The sequence below is a fragment of the Crotalus tigris genome, unplaced genomic scaffold (genome assembly GCF_016545835.1).
Source record: "Crotalus tigris isolate CLP2741 ecotype Arizona unplaced genomic scaffold, ASM1654583v1 scf7180000024461.2689607, whole genome shotgun sequence".
NCBI lineage: Eukaryota > Metazoa > Chordata > Lepidosauria > Squamata > Viperidae > Crotalus > Crotalus tigris.
In genome coordinates this window covers 1,376,617-1,398,874 of record NW_024100631.1, presented here as the reverse complement: position 1 = coordinate 1,398,874, position 22,258 = coordinate 1,376,617, and the positions used below count along the sequence as shown (strand labels likewise).

Genomic DNA, 22,258 nt, shown 5'->3' with positions numbered 1-22,258 from the left:
GAAATTGGTCGGGAATGCACGTGTCAAGGCCATATTTAAGGTCTCTCAATTAAGCCAATCTTGGCTTATGGGCCAATCTGAGCTGATCTCTGAAGACAAGTGAAGCAAAAAAGTCCGACATTGTGCATTTTAATATTTTTCCAAAGATAAATCATGAACCCCCAAGCCCAACAAGTTATCGGAATTCTTTTCTCCCCCCCATTTCCAAGCCATCGTCTTGCGTACAAAGAAAACAAAAGCTGAAAACATTTCTCCTTGGAGCAGATAACAAACTTTGTGAAGACCCAGCCGTGTGGAGTGAACACTCTTAAATCCCCCTGGAAGACACTTGTATGATTGGAAGGAAGGAAGGGGTAAATTTAGCTGGGGGAAAACGAACCGCAATTTTTAATTCTTCTATTTACATTTGGGTGGGCTATGGAAGGGGAGAAGCTACCTGACCACCACACCTGGCCTAACCAGAAACTAACCTAGGAGAAACTGACATGGCTCTGTACGGTTTTTCAGCTCCCTTTGTTTCTCCATTCCCCGAGACAGGAAAACGCATCCATCGCGGCGACAGCTCCATGCGAACTTTGATGACTGCAAGGTCTCATTTTTGTAATTCTCCTGCAGCCAGTGTGGAAGTCTCAGAGGCAGAGAGGGTTAATTAATGGTTTGTGAATACAAGGAGCCGTGGTTCTGACGAAGCCGTTACGTGGGTTTTTACTGAAACAGGCTCATGATTAGACCCAGTTAGCAGGAGTCTCCAAATCTGGCAATTTTAAGACTTGTGGACCAACTCCCAGGGTTCTCCAGCATGGAGAAATTGAAACCCACAAGTCTTAAATGTGTCAAGTTTTGAGATAACGTCAAGTTTTGAGATAACGTCCGTTGGAAGCTCTATATTTTTTAAAGTGGGCAGCGAAAGACTGAAGTCTAGAGAGAGAGAGAAAAAAACCATCTTTACCAACCATCTTTAACATAAACTATAAAGGGCATTAAATCCTGGAGGGGCTTGTGGTTTTCTCTTTGGACCACTCCCCAATTAGCTCTTGGAAGACCCAGCTCTGAAAGATTACTATTTCAGTAGATAAAAATATAATGTAGGTTGGGTTTCGTTTTTAGGCATTGTGCCCAGCACAGTATTCTATGAAATCCCCTTAATTTGGAGGGCATAGACAGAAACCCATAATTTTAATGGTTTGGATTCAGGCCACTATTACTATAAAGTTGCATTTCTTAACCTCGGCAACCTTAAGATGGGTGGACTTCCAACTCCCAGAATCCCCCAGCCAGCAAACCTGGCTGGGGGATTCTGGGAAGTCCACCCATCTTCAAAGTTGGCGAGGTTGAGAAACACTGCTAAAAAGGAAGACAAGATCCTGGCTACGGAACCAGTATATAGATGCAAATGTTTTAAGCAATGGGAAGACTGTACAAAAACGCCCCCCCCCCCGTTTGATGCCTTCTGTTAAGTTTTGAGATTGCAAACTTACAAATTGATTAACCCATCCTCAGGATTCTGGTTCACGGAATCCCGACACGTCTGAAGGGTGCCGGGTGGGACAAGATCCATTTTGGATACAGTTATGGCTGAATGTAGTCAGAAGAGGGAAAAAGGCCCAGTCTTCCTAAGGGCTCTCGTCTTAAAATCTGCCCGAGAATGGAGGCAGCAGAACTAAATTTCAAAAGCTGGTTAGGTAAGGGATCCATTGTGTGTGCTTGTTCTTGTTGATGGTCAACAGGTTAGCTTTAAAAAAATAAGTTAGGAGAGAGGTCACTCCGACATGATAAAAAAAATGAATGATGGATATATGCAGAGACACGGTCTCCTGTCTACCATTCTCCAAAACTAAGGGTGCTGCTCCATTTTAGGGACAAAAAAAAGCCAGTTCAGGAATAGCCCTTGAGAGATCAGGATAAAAGCTGGCCATATTAATGTGCTAGGCTGAGCAACAGTATTGAAAAGTCTTCAACATCCGTTGGAGGATGCCAAATTTCCTTCCATCCTGAGGCCTTCTTTATCGTGAGGGGATATTTTTTTTAAAAAAAAATTCTAGTGGAATTTGATTAGTAAGAGAAGGGGGGAAACGCATAGTTGTTTTGAAGCATAACTCCCAATGGCTAAGAACAGGAACTCCTGGGGGGGGGGGGAGAGACTTTCTTATGGAGCCAGATGGTGGCAGAGGTGAAATTCAGCTCAAGATAGCACCAGTCTGAATCCTACAATTGAGCAGGGGAAGAAGAAACAAGAGGATCCCAAGAAAGGGAAAAAAAGATTGAATAAAAAGGAAAAAAAAAAAAGGATGAAACAACTGGATCTTTCCTATCAAAAGAGGCTAGGTCAACTGCACCAGCTGGTGAGCAGCATTTAAGAAATACGCGTGGAGTGTGACAAGAAAGACCAAGACACCCTAAAGGTGGCGTTTCTCAACCTGGGCCATTTTTAGCCGGGTGGACTTCAACTCTCAGAGTCCCTCAGCCAACATGTGGCTGGCTGGGGAAGTCTGGGATTTGTAGTCCTCGTGTTATTGTGCCCAAGGCTGAGAAACACTTAAGTGGTCGGTGCTTGGTATTGGACAGACCTTGTGATCTTTGACCTGGGAGCCAAGAAGCTGAGGCCATCAATTCAGGCAAGGTGTTGTGTTGCTCCAAGAACTTGACAAGACGCAGGGCACAGCCCAACTAGGAACCATGAAGATGCTTCTCTCCTGCCGTCCTTCGCTCTATGTTGCCTTCTCACCTTCTCCGTAAGGCCTCGCTTCATTCCACAATCGACACATTCACCGAGAACTGTTCCATTTCTACCTTTCAGCCTCGTTCGGCAAGTCCTTAAATTCCCACAGTAGCTCAAATTCAGGAAGAATACGGGGGCAGATGCACCCTTCTTGCTTTCAAAACGAAACCTCTTTCCCCCCCCCCCCAAAAAAAAAAAGGCCGAGGAGAACATAGGAAAAAAAAAATGACAAAATAATAACCGTAAGAAGAAAAGAAAAAAGCACGCTATCACATCAGAGTATCTGATGTAAAAAGTTGCCAATCCCCTTTTTGGCTGGAACAACCAAGCAAAAACTGTAGAGTTGGCGTTTCTGGGTTTAATTTTCCCCTTCTTCGTTGCAGGTTACAAGCACGGAGACCAGTTAAAGCCCACGGGGGGGATCCTTCTCAGTTTTTGAACCGTGTTTGTTCACAGATGTGATTAAACTTCCTGAAATTAAAAACCCAAGAAGGGAAAGTTACTATTTTTTTCTGAATGTCACATGAAAGCGATTTTCAACAAAGGAAAGCAGCTCGGCCTCCTAATTAATTCCCTCGGGGCCTCCAAACATTTGGCACCTCTTAATTCATCTCTCCGATTCTAGACCCATTCTGAGCTCAGAATACTCCTGCTAAGACTGGAACAGCTGAAAATAGTTTGCATACCACTACCAGCCGATACTGAGCTTAATCACTAAAGCCTGCCCAATGAAACAGCCAGGGCAGTCTGCCAAGAACTGCCAATCAATTTGATTGATAGATTAGCTAGATGGATTATATATATATATTTGATTGATAGATTAGCTAGATGGATGATATATATACATACATACAGAGAGAGAGAGAGAGAGATGTAGATAGATGTAGATAGATAGACAGATAGATGTAGATAGATAGATAGACAGACAGATAGAATAGATAGACAAGTTAGACAGATAGACAGATCGACAGACATAGATAGATAGATAGATAAATAGATAGATTACATAGATAGATAGATAAGACAGATAGGTAGGATAGACAGAGACAGATAGACAGATAGAATAGACAGATAGACAAGATAGACAGACAGACAGACAGACAGACATAGATAGCTAGATAGCTAGATAGGATAGGATAGACAGATAGATATAAATGTCATAGATAGATGAATGACATAAATAGACAGACAGACAGACAAAGCTTCACTTCAGGCCATTCTAATTAATACATTTCATAGATAAAATCTATTGATTTGAGCTGGATAAACAGATTAGCAACAGAATTTTATTCACCCCAGGAGAGAAACTACATCTCTTTTGCCCCCGCTATCTACAAACCGGTCTGCAGACTCGGAGCTTGAAGAGAGGACCACTCACATAGCATGGTGAGCTTTCACCTGAGTCCGACAGTTGCGACCCCAGTAACAATCAGGACGGGATGTGACAGCGGCTGCAAGACAAAACCCACTCAGAGTTCAGAGGATTTGATCTTTGGTGGAGTTGTGATCAGGCAATATCGGTGGGCGGATTTTAACAGAGAAGATTCTTGAAAGGAATATCAAACTGAAAGCAGAGACTTTTCTTTTACGACTAGTCGACAAGGAACTTGGGAAAAAAAAAAAAACAAATCTGGAACCTTGTTATGGGATATGTTGACCGCAGCGAGAATCCTGCATGTGCAAAAATGGAAAGTTGTATGACAACCATTGGTTTAGCACAGGGGTAGGCAAAACCTTGGCTCTTTGATGACTCGTGGACTTCAACTCCCAGAATTCCTGAGCCAGCCACGCTGAGGGGAAAGGGAGAGGCTTCCATGCTGAGCCATGCTGGCTCAGGAATTCTGGGAGTTGAAGTCCACGAGTCATGAGAGGACCATAGTTCCCCCATGCTGGCTCAGGAATTCTGGGAATTGAAGTCCATGAGTCATCAAAGAGCCAAGGTGGCCTACCCCTGGTTTAGCAGTTCAAATTAAAATTAAATTAAATTAAATTATTTATTTATTAAAATTTATAGACTGCCCCACTCCCGCAGGACTCCGGGCGGTTAACAATAAAAACACAACATAATATTAACAAAACAAACAATACAATAACATTCATCCAGGGGTCAGATTTTATAAACCCCAGGCCTGCCAGAAAAGCCAGGTCTTTAATTCAAATTAAATTAAAAATTAAAACTTTGAAAAATTAAAAATTAAACCGCTGCCGAGAGCCCCTCTACTCTGTGTGGAGACGGACGGTTAGGAACTTTGATATACCAACATGATAAAACAGCATGGAAAAAAGGGACTCGCAAGCGCTCCTCGCCTTTATGACCGTCATAACATCCCCACGGTCACACGACCAAAATTCCAATCTTGACCCCGTGACCGTGGGGAACGCGCTGAGACGGTCATTAAGGGCGAGGACTGTTGGCAAACCGCTTTTGTGCCATCGTAACTTTGAACATCGAGAACTACCTGCATTATGAAATGTAATTTTAAAATAATAATAATAATTTAAAAGCCAGGGAAATTTGGTAGGTGGGTGCTGAGGTTGAGAAATACTGCTCTGTCCTCTGACTCCTTTATACAACGTGTTTCAATATTTCATCCTTTCTCGGAGGGGAAGCAGGAATGAGTCAATGAGGCTGCATCGCGCTGCGAGGGCCTGGATTGTTCGCCTCATACCTGGCAATTCCACAGAAGGAATATTTTGCCTGTATTGGTAAGCGAGTTCTCGGAAGGTCCGCAGGCCGCAAAAATAACACAGCACCGTTTCTCCCGTGATTCGGTAATCTGAAAGAGAAAATTGGGGTGGTGGGTTATGAAGAGAATATCCCTTTGAAGAATGAACCCCTCAGAAAGAGAAAATTGGGGTGGTGGGTTATGAAGAGAATATCCCTTTGAAGAATGAACCCCTCAGAAGGAATTTGAGAGGTGGTTGAACTCAGGGCTCAGGATGTGTGTCCTTGTGAGCCTGCAAATACTTGAATACAGAATAACAGAGTTAGGAGCCTTGGAGGTCTTCTAGTCCAACCCCCTGCTCAGGCAGGAGAGCTAATTTAGACAAATGGCTGTCCAGTCTCTTCTTTAAAATCTCCAGTGATGGAGCACCCACAATTTCTGGAGGCAAGCAGTTCCACTGGTTAATTGTTCTCGCTGTTGGGAAATTTATCCTTAGTTCTAAGTTGGTTCTCTCCTTGATTAGTTTCCATCCATTGCTTCTTGTCCTACCTACTGGTGCTTTGGAGGATAGTTTGACTTCCTCTTCTTTGGGGCAGCCCCTGAGATATTGGAAGACTGCTATCATGTCTCCCCTCGTCCTTCTCTTCATTAAACTAGACATACCCAATTCCAGCAACCGTTCTTTATATGTTTTAGCCTCCAATCCCCTAATCGTCTTTGTTGCTCTTCTCTGCCCTCTTTCTAGAGTCTACATCTTTTTTATATCATAGCAACCACAACTAGATGCAACATTCCAAGTGTGGTCTTACCAAGGCATTACAAAGTGGTGTTAACACTTGGAGTAAACAGGAGCAGAATCCAGAAAAAAAAAGATGTCTCAGGAATATGCGACTGGAGGGGATCAAGATTTACCTGGTAAAATAAACGTTCCTTTATGAAGAGCTAGGAGGCTTTCGTTCAGCATGTCTTTCCAGGTCAACCCCTTGGATTGCAAGTAATCCTAGAAGAGAAGACAATGTAAAATTAAAAAAACATTCAGAAGAACCTCAAGCAGAGATTTGAAGCTCCTGGGTAAAGTGTGAGAATGAAAGTGACAAGTCCCTAAAACACAGGAGGAGGAGGAAGAGGAGGAGGAAGAGGAAGAGGAGGAGGAGGAGGAGGAGGAGGAGGAGGAGGAGGAGGAGGAGGAGAAGAAGAAGAAGAAGAAGAAGAAGAAGAAGAAGAAGAAGTTTTTGAAAACTGACCGTACCTTTAGAATATCTGACTCATAGTTATTGCCATTAAGAACACCGTCTAAACACTTGTCACCAAGATTGAGCTCTGTTTAAAAAAAGAAACGGAAATAAAGGACATTATTACCGCTCTGAAGTGGCTGCAAAGTATTCGCCAAATCAGGCAGGACCTCTTAGGGCTGAGCTGAGGTTTCCCAAACCAGATGCCACTGTTATATTATCCTACATTAAGAAACAGGGAGTCTATTTACTTCATTTAACTAGTTTTATTTACAGGAAATCCTTACTCTTGGGAAGCCAACTGCCTCTTGCAGGAGACGGGCTGGACCCCGAGAAGCGAAAGAATATTAAGGAGCATCAATCAATTACAACAGAGCAGGGTTGTTTGCAAGGGGAAAGAGGATGGTTTCAAAACAAGGTCATACCACAGAATGGGGCTAAACAGCCCAAGCAGGACACACGGACACATCCCCAGTACAGATGACAGAAGGACTGCAGACAAATGGTACCTGTGAATATGGAAAGGAAAAAGATAGATAGATAGATAGATAGATAGATGGATGGATGGATGGATGGATGGATGGATGGATAGATAGATAGATCTCAATTTTCTGCCAAAGAAATCGTGGATTGAAAAAACCCTTCAGTCATCAAAATTTCAGGCCTAAGGCGGGACTAGAACTCCCAGTCTCCTGGTGATTGGCCCAAAGTCACCTAGTTAGTTTTCATGCCTAGGGCAGGACTGGAACTCACCATCTCCTGGTGGGGGGCCCAAAGTCACCTAGCTGGCTTTTATGGCTAAGGCGGGACTAGAACTCAACATCCCTGGCTTTCTACCTTGGGGCCTTAACCACTAGACCTGGCTCTAACTAAAGATCTGACCACAGATGGAGTAGAAGCAGATGAAGTTGGGCTGACCAGCCATGATGGTGTTCAAGACATCTGCTTCTCCTTCAACTCCATTTTTGGTCAGGGTGAAAGCCCCCCTCCCTCCCGTTCTTCGGGGAAGTTCTTGCTTACATTGCTGTGGGGCGATGTTCTGGTTCTGTTCCCGTTCTGCCCTACGGTCTGGCATGGGCTGGAAACAGCAAGTGCAGAAGATGTGGCTTCCTTGAGCTGGGCAGACATATTCCTGGACTGCTGCATGGGGAGAAATGACCAAGAACAGGTTGTGCAAAACAGGTCACTCCTTGCAGGAAAATTTCTCAGAAGCTTCACAAAGTGGCTGATATGTGCCTTTCTGCCCTCAGGCTGGTACTCAAAGACTGATCTAAGAGCAGAAGGTCTGAGGGTCCAATAAAATTTCTTTTTTTTTTAAAAAAAAAAGAAATATCACACAAAGGCAGAATAAACAGCACAGGGCCCACCCACCCACATTTGACTGAGCCACACAGTAGGAGAACCAGGAGCTTCAGTTGAAGCCAAGATCTTGATATGCTTATGATAGATACAAGGCCCCCCCTGGCCTCTCCAGTCCCAGAAGATGCTCTCACCTGTTGGGAAGTTAGAAGAAGTTGATGGGGAATCTCCAGGGACCTGCCCAGGTTCTGTTTTTCCTTCCTGGTCTGGAGAGGTTAAAGGTGGGATGGTTTGTCGGCGATAACCAGGACATTGCCGGCATAAAACATACGGCTGGCTGCAAAAGAAGGAGAGTCACGTTGCTGAAACTGACAAGGACATTGCCACAAACTAAGTTCTGATCCAACCAAACAGCCTCCAGTCACTTTCAAGTCTTAACTGGTTCATTGTGGCACTGAAACAGACAATTGACAATTAACCAATGGAACAGCTTGCCTCCAGAAGTTGTGGATGTTCCATCGCTGGAGGTTTTTAAGGGATAAGGATGAGAGGTGGGGAAGAGTAACTTAAAAACGGAATGATCGTCGAAAGAGGTTGTGAGGACTGGCCACACATCCGATGGTCATCCTTGTTTGGCTGAGGGCATTTTCTCTTGCAGAACTGTAAGCTGGAAGCCGAGAGCGCCTTTTGACTGAAAACATCCCGGGAGGCAGGGAAGGCGAGAAGAGCCCAAACCAGGGAATTAAGCCAACGATGATCCGGCTTCCGGAGCTTCTGACCAGTCTGGTCAATACTGTTTGAAATCAGTAAAGCTTTTTGTCTGAGACTTTCTTCTCTGTCCGTGTCGGAATCCGAATCCTTTGGGAACCGCTGGGAAAGTAAAATGGCGATCGGCAAATCTCTCGGTGTTTTTTTTTTTTTTTTTTTGAAGTTAGAATGCTGACCGGCAGGCTTTTTGGTGTTTCTTTTTTTTTCCTTTCCCTTTCCCTTTTTATTTTCTTATGATTGGAATGGTTGTTTTTGGTATCTCTAAGTATTTTTTTTTTTGGAACGGACTTTTTCTATTTAATTATTATTATTTTTTTTTTTTTTTCTTCTCCCTTCTTTTTATTGTAATGACTCTTTTTTGAAGGACTTTTTTCTGTTTTTTTTTGCAATTTTTAAGAAGGAGTAAAGCTTTTTTTAATTCTTTTTCTCTTCCTTTTTTTTTTCTTTTCCCTTTTTTCTTTTTATTATAATGACCTTCTTTGGAGGGAGTTATGATTTTTGAAGGAATTTTTATAATTTTTTAAGAAGGGCTAAAGGTTTTTCTTTAAGATGGCTCCAAAGCGTCCAGGGATTTCTACAGCTTCTAAATCAACAGTTTCACCCTCTTCTGGGGGTCAGCTAATAACTATGAAGGATTTGCAAAACATGATGGGAGATGTTATAATTCAAATTAGGGCAGAAATGAAAAAGATTTTAGAGGAAAATAATAAGATCTTGAGACAAGATTTTGTTTTGGCTTTAGAAGGAGTTGCTTCTGTTCTTGAAAAGGTGAACTCCCATGTGGAAGAGGTAGCTGAAAAAGTGGACATAATGGAGGGGAAAATTGAAAGTATGGAAAAAGAAATGGAAAATGAGATTCTTATGCTTCAATATGGACAAATGGAATATGCCTTAAGAATCAGAGGCCTGGAAGAGTCTTTGCAAGAAGATTTGAAAGAAATGGTTGCAAAGGACTTTGCATTGATTTTGAATAAAGAAAAAGAGGGAATACTTAGTGAAATTGAAAAATTATTTAGGGTTAACTCTGTGGTGGCAGCACAGAAGAATCTGCCAAGAGATGTGGTAATTTACTTTGGTAAAAGATCCTTACGCAATCAAATTGTGCAAGCCTATTATAAGAAGAGATTTCAAATTGCTTCACAAGATGTCATAATTTTTAAGGAGATCCCATCTAAAATTTTAAGAAGAAGAAAGGAGTTTGCTTTTCTAGTAAATGAACTTAAAAAGAGAAAAATTCTATTCAGATGGGATATTCCGACTGGAATGGTGGTGAACTACCTGGGGACATGTCATAGACTTAATACTGTTTCTCAAGCAAAAGATTTTTATACTTCGGTCCTGGGGGTATGTGCATCGCCATCTATTAGGTCTCAACAAGTCCAGATTGAGGAGCAGAAGACAACTTGTGTAGCACATAACTCCAAAGAAAAGCAGCAACAGAAGAAGGTTAAGGAAGTTTCATATTCAGCGGTCTCTGAATCTCTGGGAGATGTTGGACTTACAAAGTCTTTGGAGCAATCTTCAAGGGTGGCTCTGGGAGAAGTTAGACCTACAAAGTCTTTGGAGCAATCTTCAAGGGTGGAATTGCTGCCTGAAATCGAAATTGGGAAATTTCAGCTTGAGGGGCACCAACAAGAGAGGAACGGGCAGAGGATAACTTGTACAACTTACAACTGTGAAGATCAACACAAGGAGGAATTCACTGAGGAAGTTTTACAGGTATCGGTCCCTGAGACTTGTGCAACATATAAATGTAAAGAAAAAGTAACATATAAATGTAAAGAGAAAGACCAACAGAAGAAGGAGGTTGAGGAAGTTTCACAGGTACTGATTCCTGAGCTGGTGGGTCAACCAGGACTTACAAACTCTTTGGAGCGATCTTCAAGGGCAGAATTCCACGCATTTTTTTCGATGCTTGCGGGCAAGAGAGACCAATATGGATTGTGCTTATAGTAGATGCAACTGGCTATTAGACAGAAGATTATGGATATTGAATGAAAATTTTAGATAAGAAGTTTGTGTTTATAGTGGGTGCAACTGGTTATTGGACAGAAAATTATGGACATTGAATGAGAACTTTAGACAAGAAGTTTACTATTGAGATTGTGGGAGAAGTAAAACTTATATCGTTTTTGGAAAATGTCTTATGTAATGTCTAAATATGTGTTTTGGGATAATAATATATTTCAGTTTTAAGTTTTAAACCTTTAATGATAATATTGTTTAAACCTGTGTTTTGAAGGGATTATAATTTGTTTATTTCAGTGAGGGGATTCTAATAAATTTGTGTTTCGAAGGGAGTATAATTTGTTTAAGTTTCAAGTAATGCTTAAATTTGGTTTTTAAATATTATTATTAATATTTCTAAGAGAAAATAATTTGCTTAATTAAATGTCTAGATTTGTTTAGGAAAGAAAGTAATGCTTAAATCTGTGTTTTTGGAGAAAGTTTATATAGAATGATGATTGTATTTAGATTTGTTTAGGATTTAAAAGTGTTTCAAGCTTTTAAATATTATTATTAATATTTTTAAGAGAAAATAATTTGTTTAACTAAATGTGTCTAGATTTGTTTAGGATTTTTAAGTTTTTTTTTTTTTTTTTTGGATAGGTGAGAAGATTATGAAGATTGAAGGAAATATGTATTTATTTTAAGTTTTCTAAGAGTATTTAGTTTTAATGGTACAACAAAGGTTTATATGTTTATCTTTTTGTATTAGGATAAAGAAAGAGGGAGAAATTAGATTTTACATTATAGCTATAGATATTCAAAGAAAGTAATGTTTAAATTTGCGTTTTTGGAGGGAGTTTATATAGAATGATGATTGTATTTAAATTTGTTTAGGTTTTAAAAGTGTTTTAAGTTTTTTTCTCAATTAAGCCTGTACTCAGCTCTGGGAAGTCTAGGGGAGGGTTTGGGAGGTTGGGGAGGAGGGGGGTGAGGTAGGGTTGGGGGGGGTATGGGAAGGGGATTTGTTTTTGTAAAAATTTAAAAATTTTCAATTAAAAAAAAAAAAAAAAAAAAAAAAAGAAGAGATTGGATAAGCCATTTCTCTGCAATGGTATAGATCTCCTGCTTGAGCAGGGGGTTGGACTAGAAGACCTCCAAAGTCCCTTCTGTTTGTGTTATCCTGTTAACCTCCACTTCAATTGTCATTGTGGGTCTTCCTGGTCTGGAAACTTTACAAGTGGGCCTTGACTTACGACCAGTCGATAGAGACTGTTCAAAGTCACGAAGGACCTCCTCAGGGTTACTTATGACCCAGAAGTTGCAATGGTCACCGGGTCAAAATGTGAGTAGTTGGCATCCCGTATGTATTTGTGACGCTTGCAGAATCTCGGGATCACATTCCAGCCGGCTTAGTGCAAGAAAAGTCAATTGGGGAAGCCGGGTTTTGCATAGCAATTGTGGCTAAAATGATTGTCAAATTGGGTGGCGTTCACTTAATCCAGGGGTCTTCAAACCTGGGCCCTTTGATGACTTGTGGACTTCAACTCCCAGAATTCCTCCGCCAGAATGTGATTTATGACTGCTAATTAGAGGAGGGAATTGTGCTCAGGGGAGGGGAATTCAGATTTTGGCTTCGACCGTGTACGTGCCGATGCTATGCTTCTCGAATAAAGATTTGTTAAGGTAAACAATGCCTCGGAGTTCTTTGAAGAGTTTCATCTGTCGGAACCATGACATTCCGATTTTATGAATATTGTTTACAGATTTGAGAAACATCAGCCTGGTTGTAAGAGAACCCACCAAGCCGTATCTACTACCCACAAAGCTGTTTACCTAATATCAGAGGATTCGCTGTCCACGTCCGACAGATCCAGTAGGTCTTCAGAACTTCCTTCTTCATCTGAAAAGGATCTGCGCACTTTCGGCTGAAGCATGTCCTGAGTGATTTTGTTCCGGGCATCCATACTTCTAATATCTTCTTCGTTACGACACTTGTCTATCAAGATAAGAAAGGGATTTCTGTTAGGGCAAAGAGACGGTCACGGAAGACCTTTCACTTCTTGACCCAAAAGCTTGTTCAGTTCTAACTGAAAGCGAAGAACTGAAAAAGCTTCATGGATGAGAAGCGAAACATCTTCAGGGAAAAACAAAGTCCAGTTGCCTTTGAAAAAAGTGTCTTTTGGGACCAACCGTGATCTGGACAACTGAGAATCTCCATAGATAATAAGCTCATGAGTTCAACGTGTTTAAAAAGGTACAGTGAACAAACTGATTCATGACTAGTCCTTGCACTTAGGACGGTCGCACAAACTTATGACCTCAGGGTCACGTGATCAAAATTCGGGTGCTCGGCAAGCTACGTGTATTTAAGATGCTTGCAATGTCCTGAGCTCAGAAGAACACAATTTGTGCCCTTCCCAACAAAGCCAACAGGGGGGAAGCCAGATTGGCTTAACAATCACACAATTTGCTTAACAAGCACGGGTCCTACATTTGGGCACAACCACCTTTGCCTCTTCTTAGCAACAGAAATTCCATACTTAATTTGCTGGCTTTGTCAATTGCTCCTGCTTTCATTTTAACAAATCTCGTTAAAGAAAATTCTTTTGAGATTTATACTGGGTAAAATTACGTTTAGTTCGGGCAGCTCTCCAGAGCCTAATTGTACATTCCCAATTTTCCTTTTTTTTTTTTTTAAAAAAAAAAACCCTCTCCAGAGTGCAAAACATTGGATCCGTGGCCCGTCCACGCATCCCCCTGCATCCATGCCAAGTTAAATTGTAACAAAAAAAAAAAAAAAAATAGAACACTGCTCTCGTAAGGAGAAGAATGCTGGCGGAGATCCCACGCTCCTCACGTGCCTGGGTGCTGGATGAGATACGCTTCGACCAAGTTGTTCAAAATGTGATTTTTACAGATCCGTTCCACTGGACACCGACATGTCGGACAGAGAGAAGATCGCTCCATCCATCCTGAGTAGCAAGCGGCACAAAAAGTATGCATACACGGCTGCAAACTAAAGACAGGAAGATGGAGGGGGGGGGGAAGAAAAGATGAGAGAATGAATCGAAGTAGGACACAATTGGCCAGCAGTCTAAACCTTGAGAGCTAGGAAGAATATGCGCTGCTTCAGGTGCACGTCTTCCTTCCGTCTCCCAAGGTCATCCCCGTACACCATCAAAACAAGTCACCTGTTATTTTAAAATTCAGAAATTAAAAAAAAAAGCCAACACAGTTCTAGACTGCATAATACCATTTTACAAGGCCTTGGTAAGGCCACACTTGGAATACGGCATCCAGTTTTGGTCACCATGATGTAAAAAAGATGTTGAGACTCTAGAAAGAGTGCAGAGAAGAGCAACAAAGAGGATTAGGGGACTGGAGGCTAAAATCTATAAGGAACGGTTGCTGGAATTGGGTATGTCTACTTTAATGAAGAGAAGGACAAGGGGGGGACATGATAGCAGTGTTCCAATATCTCAGGGGCTGCCCCAAAGAAGAGGGAGTCAAGCTATTCTCCAAGGCGCCTGAAGGCAGGACAAGAAGCAACGGATGGAAACTAATCAAAAAGAGAAGCAACCTAGAACTAAGGAGAAACTTCCTGACAGTTAGAACAATTAACCAGTGGAACAACCTGCCTTCAGAAGTTGTGAATGCTCCAACACTGGAAGTTTTTAAGAAGAGACTGGACAGCCATTTGTCTGAAATAGTATAGGGTTTCCTGCCTGAGCATGGGGTTGGACTAGATGACCTCCAAGGTCCCTTCCAACTTTATTATTATTGTTGTTGTTATTAAATCAAGTTATTTAAAAAAAAATCTGAGAAGTTGGTACTCACTGGTGACTCACATGTTAATCACGTCATGGCCATGTACAATGGACTGTGTATTTAATTTTCACAATCAAAATACAGGCATGATTGAGGAGGTCTGGAGCTTCCTTCATCTTGTTCCTACCCATTTCAACTGGACGCACCTTGGCCCAACAGTTTAACCATTACACCACACTGGCTCTCACAATGTGGCTGATGTATAACTTGGTGCTCCACCAGGAATGCCCACTGCATTGTCCACTGAAATGGGAAACTGATTGGCTGAGCCAGAAGGCCTCTTTCAGAAGGTTCCATGGCTCACGCATGGAAGTGATGCAACAAGGGAGAAGAGCGATGTAGTAGCCACAGAGCAAAGGAGAATTGGAATAATGGGTGGAAAAGTGGAGCTTGGAAAAAAAAAAGTCCCTATGAAAGTGAGGTGAGAAAGCTAGAACGTAAGGGAGCTAGAGGTTCTGGACCTAAACTGGACATATAGCCCAAATAAAAGAAAGAGGTGGACAACTGCTGGTAGGTTGGGAGTGCTTAAGGAGAAGAAAGAGTCAAAACAAAACATGTGTGCGCATTTTAAGCTTTGATCAGAAGTTGAGAATTTGGAGTATTCTAAATATGCCTGGGCTACTCTTTCTAGCAGTCTTCTTCACTCGGCCTTCTTCTTACAGACTCTGTGATCTGTGATTAAGCAACATTCAGAAGTCACAGGTTGCTTTGCTTTAGACCTCAGCAACCAGCATTTGATTTTCTAAGCTCTATGGTCACTAGGTCAGGAAAACTGACTGGTCCCTCCTAAGAAACACGAGTTCCACTTCTTGAGTTGAATCAGGTCAACGCTTCTTGAGTTGAATCAGGTCAACGCTTCTTGAGTTGAATCAGGTCAACGCTTCTTGAGTTGAATCAACATTTGGCTCTTGGACTTTAAGACAAAATAGAGGCAACCGGGCAACCTTTACTCTCAATCACATTCAATGGCTACAAAGGTGAGGTATAACTAAGGTTCTCAACTGTTCTCCTGACAAAGTCTCCTTCTCTTTGAAGTCCTACTGGGGAGAAAATGAGCTAGTTCAGCCCTTTCCCTCCATCTAACTGTCTTCACTTTATGTTTTCAACCAGACACACCTTCTCCAGTGGGCCACCAGCTCATATGCACTACTCCCTTCTCTGTCCATCCACCTATACCTGACACAATCATGAAGAAGTTCCTGGCAGATGATGCAGCTCAGGCTTTCTCCCATTTTGTCGGGCTTCATGGTTGCGGATTTGACATCTCCAGGGTCTCTCATTGCTTGTCCGTCTGGGGTGGCCACCTGAATGGCAGAGCTGGCTTCACCATCTGCAAGAGAGGTTCTTATGTCGCATTGGGGAAGGCATGCAGAGCAAAGACAGCATGGAACTCACCACATTGTTGCTCAACAATCAAGAGCAGGGGTCTTCAAACTTGGCCCTTTTATGACTGGTGGACTTCAACTCCCAGAATTCCTCAGCCAGCGTGCCAGAATTCTGGGAGTTGAAGCCCACCAGTCATAAAAGGGCCAAGTTTGAAGACCCCAGTGCTAGAGATAAGTTCCCTGATGATGGGCGTGAAAGTTTGGAAGGATAAAACTTTGATCCTGGTGACAGACTCCATTTGGATACTGCCAGTTGTCTCCCCAGAAGACCCCAAAGAGGTTCTTGATGCCACTGGATGCATTTCTCCCCTGAATTATTGGCCCACATGTAGGAGAGGGAAAGACTAGGAACCCAACCCTTTCTCAAAACGCACTGGCCTCCAGAACAGTGTTTCTCAACCTTGGCAGTTTGAAAGTGACTGGACTTTAAGGCCTAGATGAGGACTGAGGAAATTCTGGGAGTTGAAGACCCCTGGTATAAGGTCTCCTTCCTTGAGCAGGAGGTTGCAGTAAAGACCTCCAAGATCCCTTCCAGCCCTATGATTACTATGTTCCAGGTTCTAAGGGCTGTGAGCTTAGCTGCTGCTAAGAAGGTATCAAATCCCTCACTGCAGAACACACACACACACACAAAAAAAAACTTTGTCATCTACCAACCTCTTCTGATTTTCTTCCTAACAGGGTGGCATGAATCTTTTCCTTCCTTCCCTGAAAGCTGGAACAGGGATGTTTTCTCTGTGTCCCTCAAAGAAGTGTCAGATGTTTCTGTATTTACAAGAGGTTGCCTGAGTTGGAGCAATGACTCTGGTCCCGATGGTACCAATTTGAGCAAAGCAGGTGCAAAAATCAAGGTGCAAGGTTGGGATCCTGTAATCATGGAAAGGATGATCGTGGTGAGGCAGGGGTCTTCAGACTTGGCCCTTTTATGACTTGTGGACTTCAACTCCCAGAATTCCTCAGCCAGGCACGCTGGCTGAGGAATTCTGGGAGTTGAAGTCCACAAGTCTTAAAGTTCTCAAGTTTGGAGACGTCTGCTCATCTACTTCCCGAGCCAATCTTTGCCCGTTCAACCCCTTCCTCCTCTAACAATACTATGGTCACCCTTCAAATGATGATTCAGCCTTTGGGACAAAGTGGCTCCATCTTTACCAACTACTGAGGGCTTCGCCTTCTCAGTGGATACGGACTCAGTGGGAGAGGTAGGAACAACTTCAAAGAGGTTTGACGTCGAGGTGGATGGCTGTGGCTCTTCGTAGCTTGGCTGAGAAGCTGGTGGTGGTGATGCCGTTGAGGTCCCATCCCTGCTTTCTCTGGCGCTTGAGGTATCTTTGGTTGTGTGGCATCCACTGTCAACCTTGGCTTCTGGAGAGGGAGAGAGGGAAAGTGTGACCTCAATAAGGCCAAGAGAGCCAGGAAGAGCTGAAATGTTTCACAGGAGGTCCACGGCTCAATTCTTCCATGCTGTTAGCCTTTACTCACCTCCTGGATCATTAGCTCCATCCTTTTTGGGGTGCAAAGATTCATACAGGTATGCAACGTCTGAAAGAAGACGGTTGAACTCAATAGACTAAAGCAAGAGGGCCCTCCTTATAGGTTGTGGGTGCTCCAACACTGGAGGTGTTTAAGAAAAGATTGGACAATCGTTTGTCTGAAATGGTATAGGGTTTCCTGCCTGAGCAGGGGGTTGAACTAGATGACCCCCAAGTTCCCTTCCAACTTTAGTATTATTATTACTACCTGTGTCTCAGAGAATTACAACAGCTGCAGCCCCAAAGGTCAGCGATTTCCCCTTATTGTACAAAGCTATTGAAAAATAATCTCTTACTGTTTTCTGGCTCAAACTTCCTGTAAACAACATAAATCACGTCCCCGGTTTGTAAAGGGCAGGTCTGTTTCTTCACTACTTTCTGTTTATTAATCACCGTTCCATTCGTGCTGCAGAGGGAGGCAAGAAACACAGGTGGGATTAAGGCCATCAGTCTCATTTCTACCCCTAGTTTAATGCCACTCCATGTTCAACTTACAACAGTTCATTCAGTGATGGTTCAAAATTACAACGGCACTGAAATAAGTGACTTAAGACCGTCTCCCCACACTTATGACCACTGCAGCATCCCCATGGTCACGTGATCAAAATTCACATGCGTGGCAATTGGCTCATATTTTTGACATTGCCGGATGGGGCAATGGTCCCCGTTTTGCGACCTTTTGACAAGCAAAGTCAATTCGCTTTATTGCCGCGTTGCTAACTTAACTGCAGGATTCCCTCTTAACAACTGTAGCAAGAGAGGTCACAGAATGGGGCAGAGCACAACTTAACAAGTGTCTCGAATTAACAGCAGAACTGTTGAGATCAACGGTGGTCGTAAGTCTGAGGACGACCAGCACGAATACAAAACAGGCTCATCCAACCCAGCTATTTCCGAAGAAAAATCAAGCCCTCCAAAAAAAGCCCAAGAGACATTTATTTTCACCCGCAGAACCACAGAAAAAAGACAAGAACAATGCAGACCTGGTATCCTGTAACAAAACCTGACCAGATTTTTCATCCACTGTTATTTTACAGTGATAGCCGGAGACCAGTTTATTGCCAGGGAAAGATAAGTCACAACCTTGGAGAGAGAGAGGGAAGGGAGGGGAGAAAGAAATGAGCATTGCTAAATCTGCTAATTTCACCTGAACATCCGGCAAAGCCTCCTGCCGTTTCTCCCCAGGGCCACCAACCTTGCACAGAATTTCAAAGCCGCCTCTACGGGAAGGGCTGTCCGTTTTGCGACTGCAAGGTGAGGGTTCGGGGGGCACCGTACCTTTTTTCCTCCCAATGGTCCACTCTTTTTTCAGCAACAAGACGTGGGGCTCGGCTTGTTCCAACCCCAACCGGATCAGCTTCCCCCAAGGTTGAGGCTTTCCGATGGGTGGTATCCGCCCTCCGAGGTCCATGTGCTCCATCTGGACTTACATCTGCAAAAGAAGGGGAGAAGATACACTTTCCTGGAAAAAAGGAACAGGCTTTGCAAGGATCCAGTTTAAAGAGGTTCCTTCTCGGTATTCCTCAGCTGCACTGGCTCTTCCCCATCTCTCTGCACACTCGTCACCCTCTTTGCTCTCTCTCTCTCTCTCTCTCTCTCACACACACACACACAGACAAATGTTTGAAGAAAAGACTTTGCAAGGATCCAGCGAAGGAGGCCCCATCTCCATATTCCTCAGCTGCACTGGTTCGTCCCCTCCTCTCTTTGCACAGCCATCCCCCTTCCCTTTGCACACTTGCACGCCTTCCCTTTCCACACCCATCCCTCTTCCCTTTGCACAATTGCACGCCCTCCCTTTGCACACCCATCCCTCCTCCCTTTGCATAGCCATCCCCTTCCCTTTGCACATTTGCACGCCCTCCCTTTGCACACCCATCCCCCTTCCATTTGCACACCTGTCTTCCCTCCCTTTGCACACCCGTCCCTCCTCCCTTTGCATAGCCGTCCCCCTCCCCTTTGCACGCCCTCCCTTTGCACACCCATCCCCCTTCCCTTTGCACACCCGTCCCCCTCCCCTTTGCACGCCCTCCCAGCCGTCTGAACTGCCTTTTGCACCCCAGCTCGACCACCTCTTTCCAGGCAGGGGCTGGCCGCCCCCTCCCCAAGCCCCTTTCCAGTCCCTTCCAGGGGGTCTGCTCCTCCCTCGCCCCTCCCCTCCCCAGCCGGGCCTACCTGACCCGCGAGCCCTTGCTGGCTGTGCATGCTGGGGCCTGTAGTCCTGCCCCCACAGGGAAGAGGGCCGCCCGGTCAGAATCTTCGCCCGGCGCCCTCCGCCTTGGAGGCGCGGCCAAAGGAGCCCCGCCGCTCACGCCCCGCTCCCGCCGCCCGGGAAGCCCCGGGAAGAAGCCGCCGCCGCCACCGCTGTCAACAGACCTGCTCAGCCCTCAGCTGATCCGGAGGGGCGGGGCCTCGGCGCTCATTGGCCGGCGGCGCTGCGTGGCGGCGCGAGGGCGGGGAAAGGAAGTGGCGGCGGCAGCGGCGGCGGACGTGCGCGAGGCGGCGGCTAGAGCGTCCCGCGGGAGCCATAGAGAGGGGACGCTAGAACGGCGTTCTTAGGGCCAAGACACGTGCCTGGGCGAAACCGCCTCTATAGCTGGTGGTTCAATTATATCTCCATCCAATTACATCTATAACTTTTATATAAACGTGTACATATACGCCTATATTTACATTGTATATAAATACATACGTGTATGTATACGTGTAGGTGCATACCGACACACATACACGTGTATAAAAAATCTACATTTTTTATGAATTCATAAACCATTGTAGCATAATATGCACAAAGTAGGAGTGTATAATGCAAATAATACAGTCGTTCATATATTGTATACTGTAAGATATATATTTCATTTTATCTACCACATTGGAATATATGTTATGCAGTGTATTATGCGATGTGAACATACTCACCTAGCATTTAGATAATATAAAGATACGCACATATATTTACATATATACACATGTATGAATGTGTACAGTATATAGGGATATACACATAAAAGTTATATCTTTATGAATTCATAAACTATTGTAATATACACTGATATAATGCAAATATTCATATATTGTATACTGTAGGATATATTCAAATGTGTGGTAGATATGAAATATATTTATACAGTATATTATATCCAATTATATGATGTGACTATATTCACATAGCATTTAGGTAATATAACTATATCAATCCCCAAGTATGTTAGAAATTATATTTGTCTTCCATAATTGCATATTCTAATAACATAATCACATGAAATAAAGCGATACGCACTTGACTAACCTATTCAAAACGTCACTCTATTCCAATGTTTTCAGTTCCCAAGCACAGAGAGAGGAATTTACCATTTGCTAATTCCAACTAGGATTAGCAAAACCGGCTTCTTATGGAAGTTTAAATTAAAAGTCCCATCCTCCCTGCTCCCTCATTGGCTGCAAAAATTAACAGGCGGGACTTGAAATGAAAACAGCTGTTGGCTATTGCCAGGGTCAATTATTGGGGCCAAAAAAAAAGGAATCCAGGCAATTGAACGTTGAAACGTTTCATGACCCAACTAGGTGACATCATCAGTGTTAGAAAGGAGTGGGGTTCGTTCCAGTAGCTTCCCCTTCAACATTGGTAGGAGACTTCTTGGTGGATCCAGTAAGGGACACCCTGATCAAGGAACCAGCAAGACTACTCCCACCAATAAGGACAGGGCAAGCCACTGGAACAGATCAAACCCCACTCCCTTCTACCACTGTTGATGTCACCTAGTTGGGTCATGAGATGTCTGCAAGAAAACCACCCAACTCAGAAAGCACCAAGTGCTCCCCACAGCATCATTTCTAAGTTTGCAAGAGATCACAGCAGTAAACTTTTCTTTTTAAACCAAGAAAACCATAGGGATCCAAAATGTAAAAGTTGACATTATTTGGGGGGGGGGGGAGGTATCTATCTGGTTGCTAAGAGTCAACGACAACTTGATAGCACATAAACAATCAATGAACATTTTTTAGGATTATAACAATGGGGAGATTTCTCTTTGGAAAAATACCAGATCTTATAGACCTTGAAGGGGCATCCAAATTTTATTAAGCTTCTTAAGGAAGAAAAATAAATAATATCATAGTAAACTCTTAAGCATAAGCTACTGATTTTATGTTGGGATTGAGTCCAATTCCACCCACCCCTCAGTTGTTCTAAACTTAGCAAGGGCTTGCATTTTAGAAGACGAGCAAGCCAGTAACTATCTTTTTAAAATATATTCAGGACAAATCCAGAGAGATCATAGTTTCTCATTTTATTATTTCTAATTTGTGGCTTTACAGAGACCAGGGACCGCTGTGGGGGAGAGTCCCAGATTGCTGTTTGCAGATGTTTTGACGAATGATTGAACTGTGCAGGGTTTCTGATGGATGGAGAAGATGGATGTCAATGATGGCTTGTTAAACAGAGCCAAACCTGTCTGCTGCATACAAATTACAGGCATGAAGAGACAGGCTGTCTTTCTTCTAAACATAGTTCAGAGTTTAAACCCCCCCCCCTCCCCTTAACCAGGCACTGATTCACACACGGACTGTGACCTTCAGCTTGGTCAATTCGGGCTTCCAAACTCTTGTTCATTTTTACAATCAGATCAGGGCTGACCCTTTCCTCCCCTTATTAAAACCTCCGGCAGGGTTATTTTAAGAGTCTCGAAAGAAGAGATAAACCTGTTTCTGTGCTAATTTTTCTCCTGACAGAATCAATTTGTTCTTCTCCAACCTAGGCCATTTTCCATTTGATTTCAAATTGGATTTGGACCTCCAGGGATTTTGGATGTCAGCTTTCCTAATGTAGTGTCAGTGGAAAGACGCAGAGAGATAAAAAGTCAGCTTCGGTTAAGAGGGGATT

The 22,258-nt window shown here is 43.3% G+C and overlaps 1 protein-coding gene across 3 annotated transcripts; it reads right to left on the bottom strand.

Annotated features, from left to right (window-relative positions):
- Window positions 1-113: 113 nt before the first annotated feature.
- Window positions 114-19,767, bottom strand: CHFR (checkpoint with forkhead and ring finger domains). Of its 3 annotated transcripts, none has more exons than XR_005555357.1 (19): window positions 19,552-19,767; window positions 18,655-18,808; window positions 18,360-18,459; window positions 17,673-17,782; window positions 17,327-17,386; window positions 16,997-17,209; window positions 16,505-16,714; window positions 15,639-15,792; window positions 13,496-13,650; window positions 12,468-12,630; window positions 8,111-8,253; window positions 7,638-7,757; window positions 7,043-7,126; window positions 6,635-6,705; window positions 6,298-6,385; window positions 5,389-5,496; window positions 4,098-4,170; window positions 1,479-3,190; window positions 114-918 (listed from the first exon to the last, which is right to left on the bottom strand). XR_005555357.1 is itself a non-coding variant. In XM_039332353.1 (18 exons), the coding sequence occupies exons 2-18, from the start codon at window positions 18,794-18,796 to the stop codon at window positions 3,148-3,150; spliced, it is 2,037 nt and encodes a 678-aa protein (XP_039188287.1). In that variant the 5' UTR covers window positions 18,797-18,808; window positions 19,552-19,767; the 3' UTR covers window positions 114-3,147. The 3 variants fall into 3 exon arrangements, 1 of the variants encoding a protein (XP_039188287.1); XR_005555358.1 differs by having other exon boundaries at window positions 2,568-3,190; XM_039332353.1 differs by having other exon boundaries at window positions 114-3,190.
- Between the last annotated feature and the right edge of the window lie 2,491 nt (window positions 19,768-22,258).

What these genes read in the sequence shown, in the direction of transcription:
- CHFR (XM_039332353.1), bottom strand. Translation starts at nt 18,796, where the DNA reads ATGGAGCACATGGACCTCGGAGGGCGGATACCACCCATCGGAAAGCCT. An exon ending in GGCGAAGCCCTCAGTAGTTG is followed by an intron (nt 16,715 to 16,996) that starts GTAAAGATGGAG and finishes CCATGATTACAG; the next exon opens with GATCCCAACCTTGCACCTTG. An exon ending in TCCTTCTGTGGAATTGCCAG is followed by an intron (nt 4,171 to 5,388) that starts GTATGAGGCGAA and finishes TTTGTCTTGCAG; the next exon opens with CCGCTGTCACATCCCGTCCT.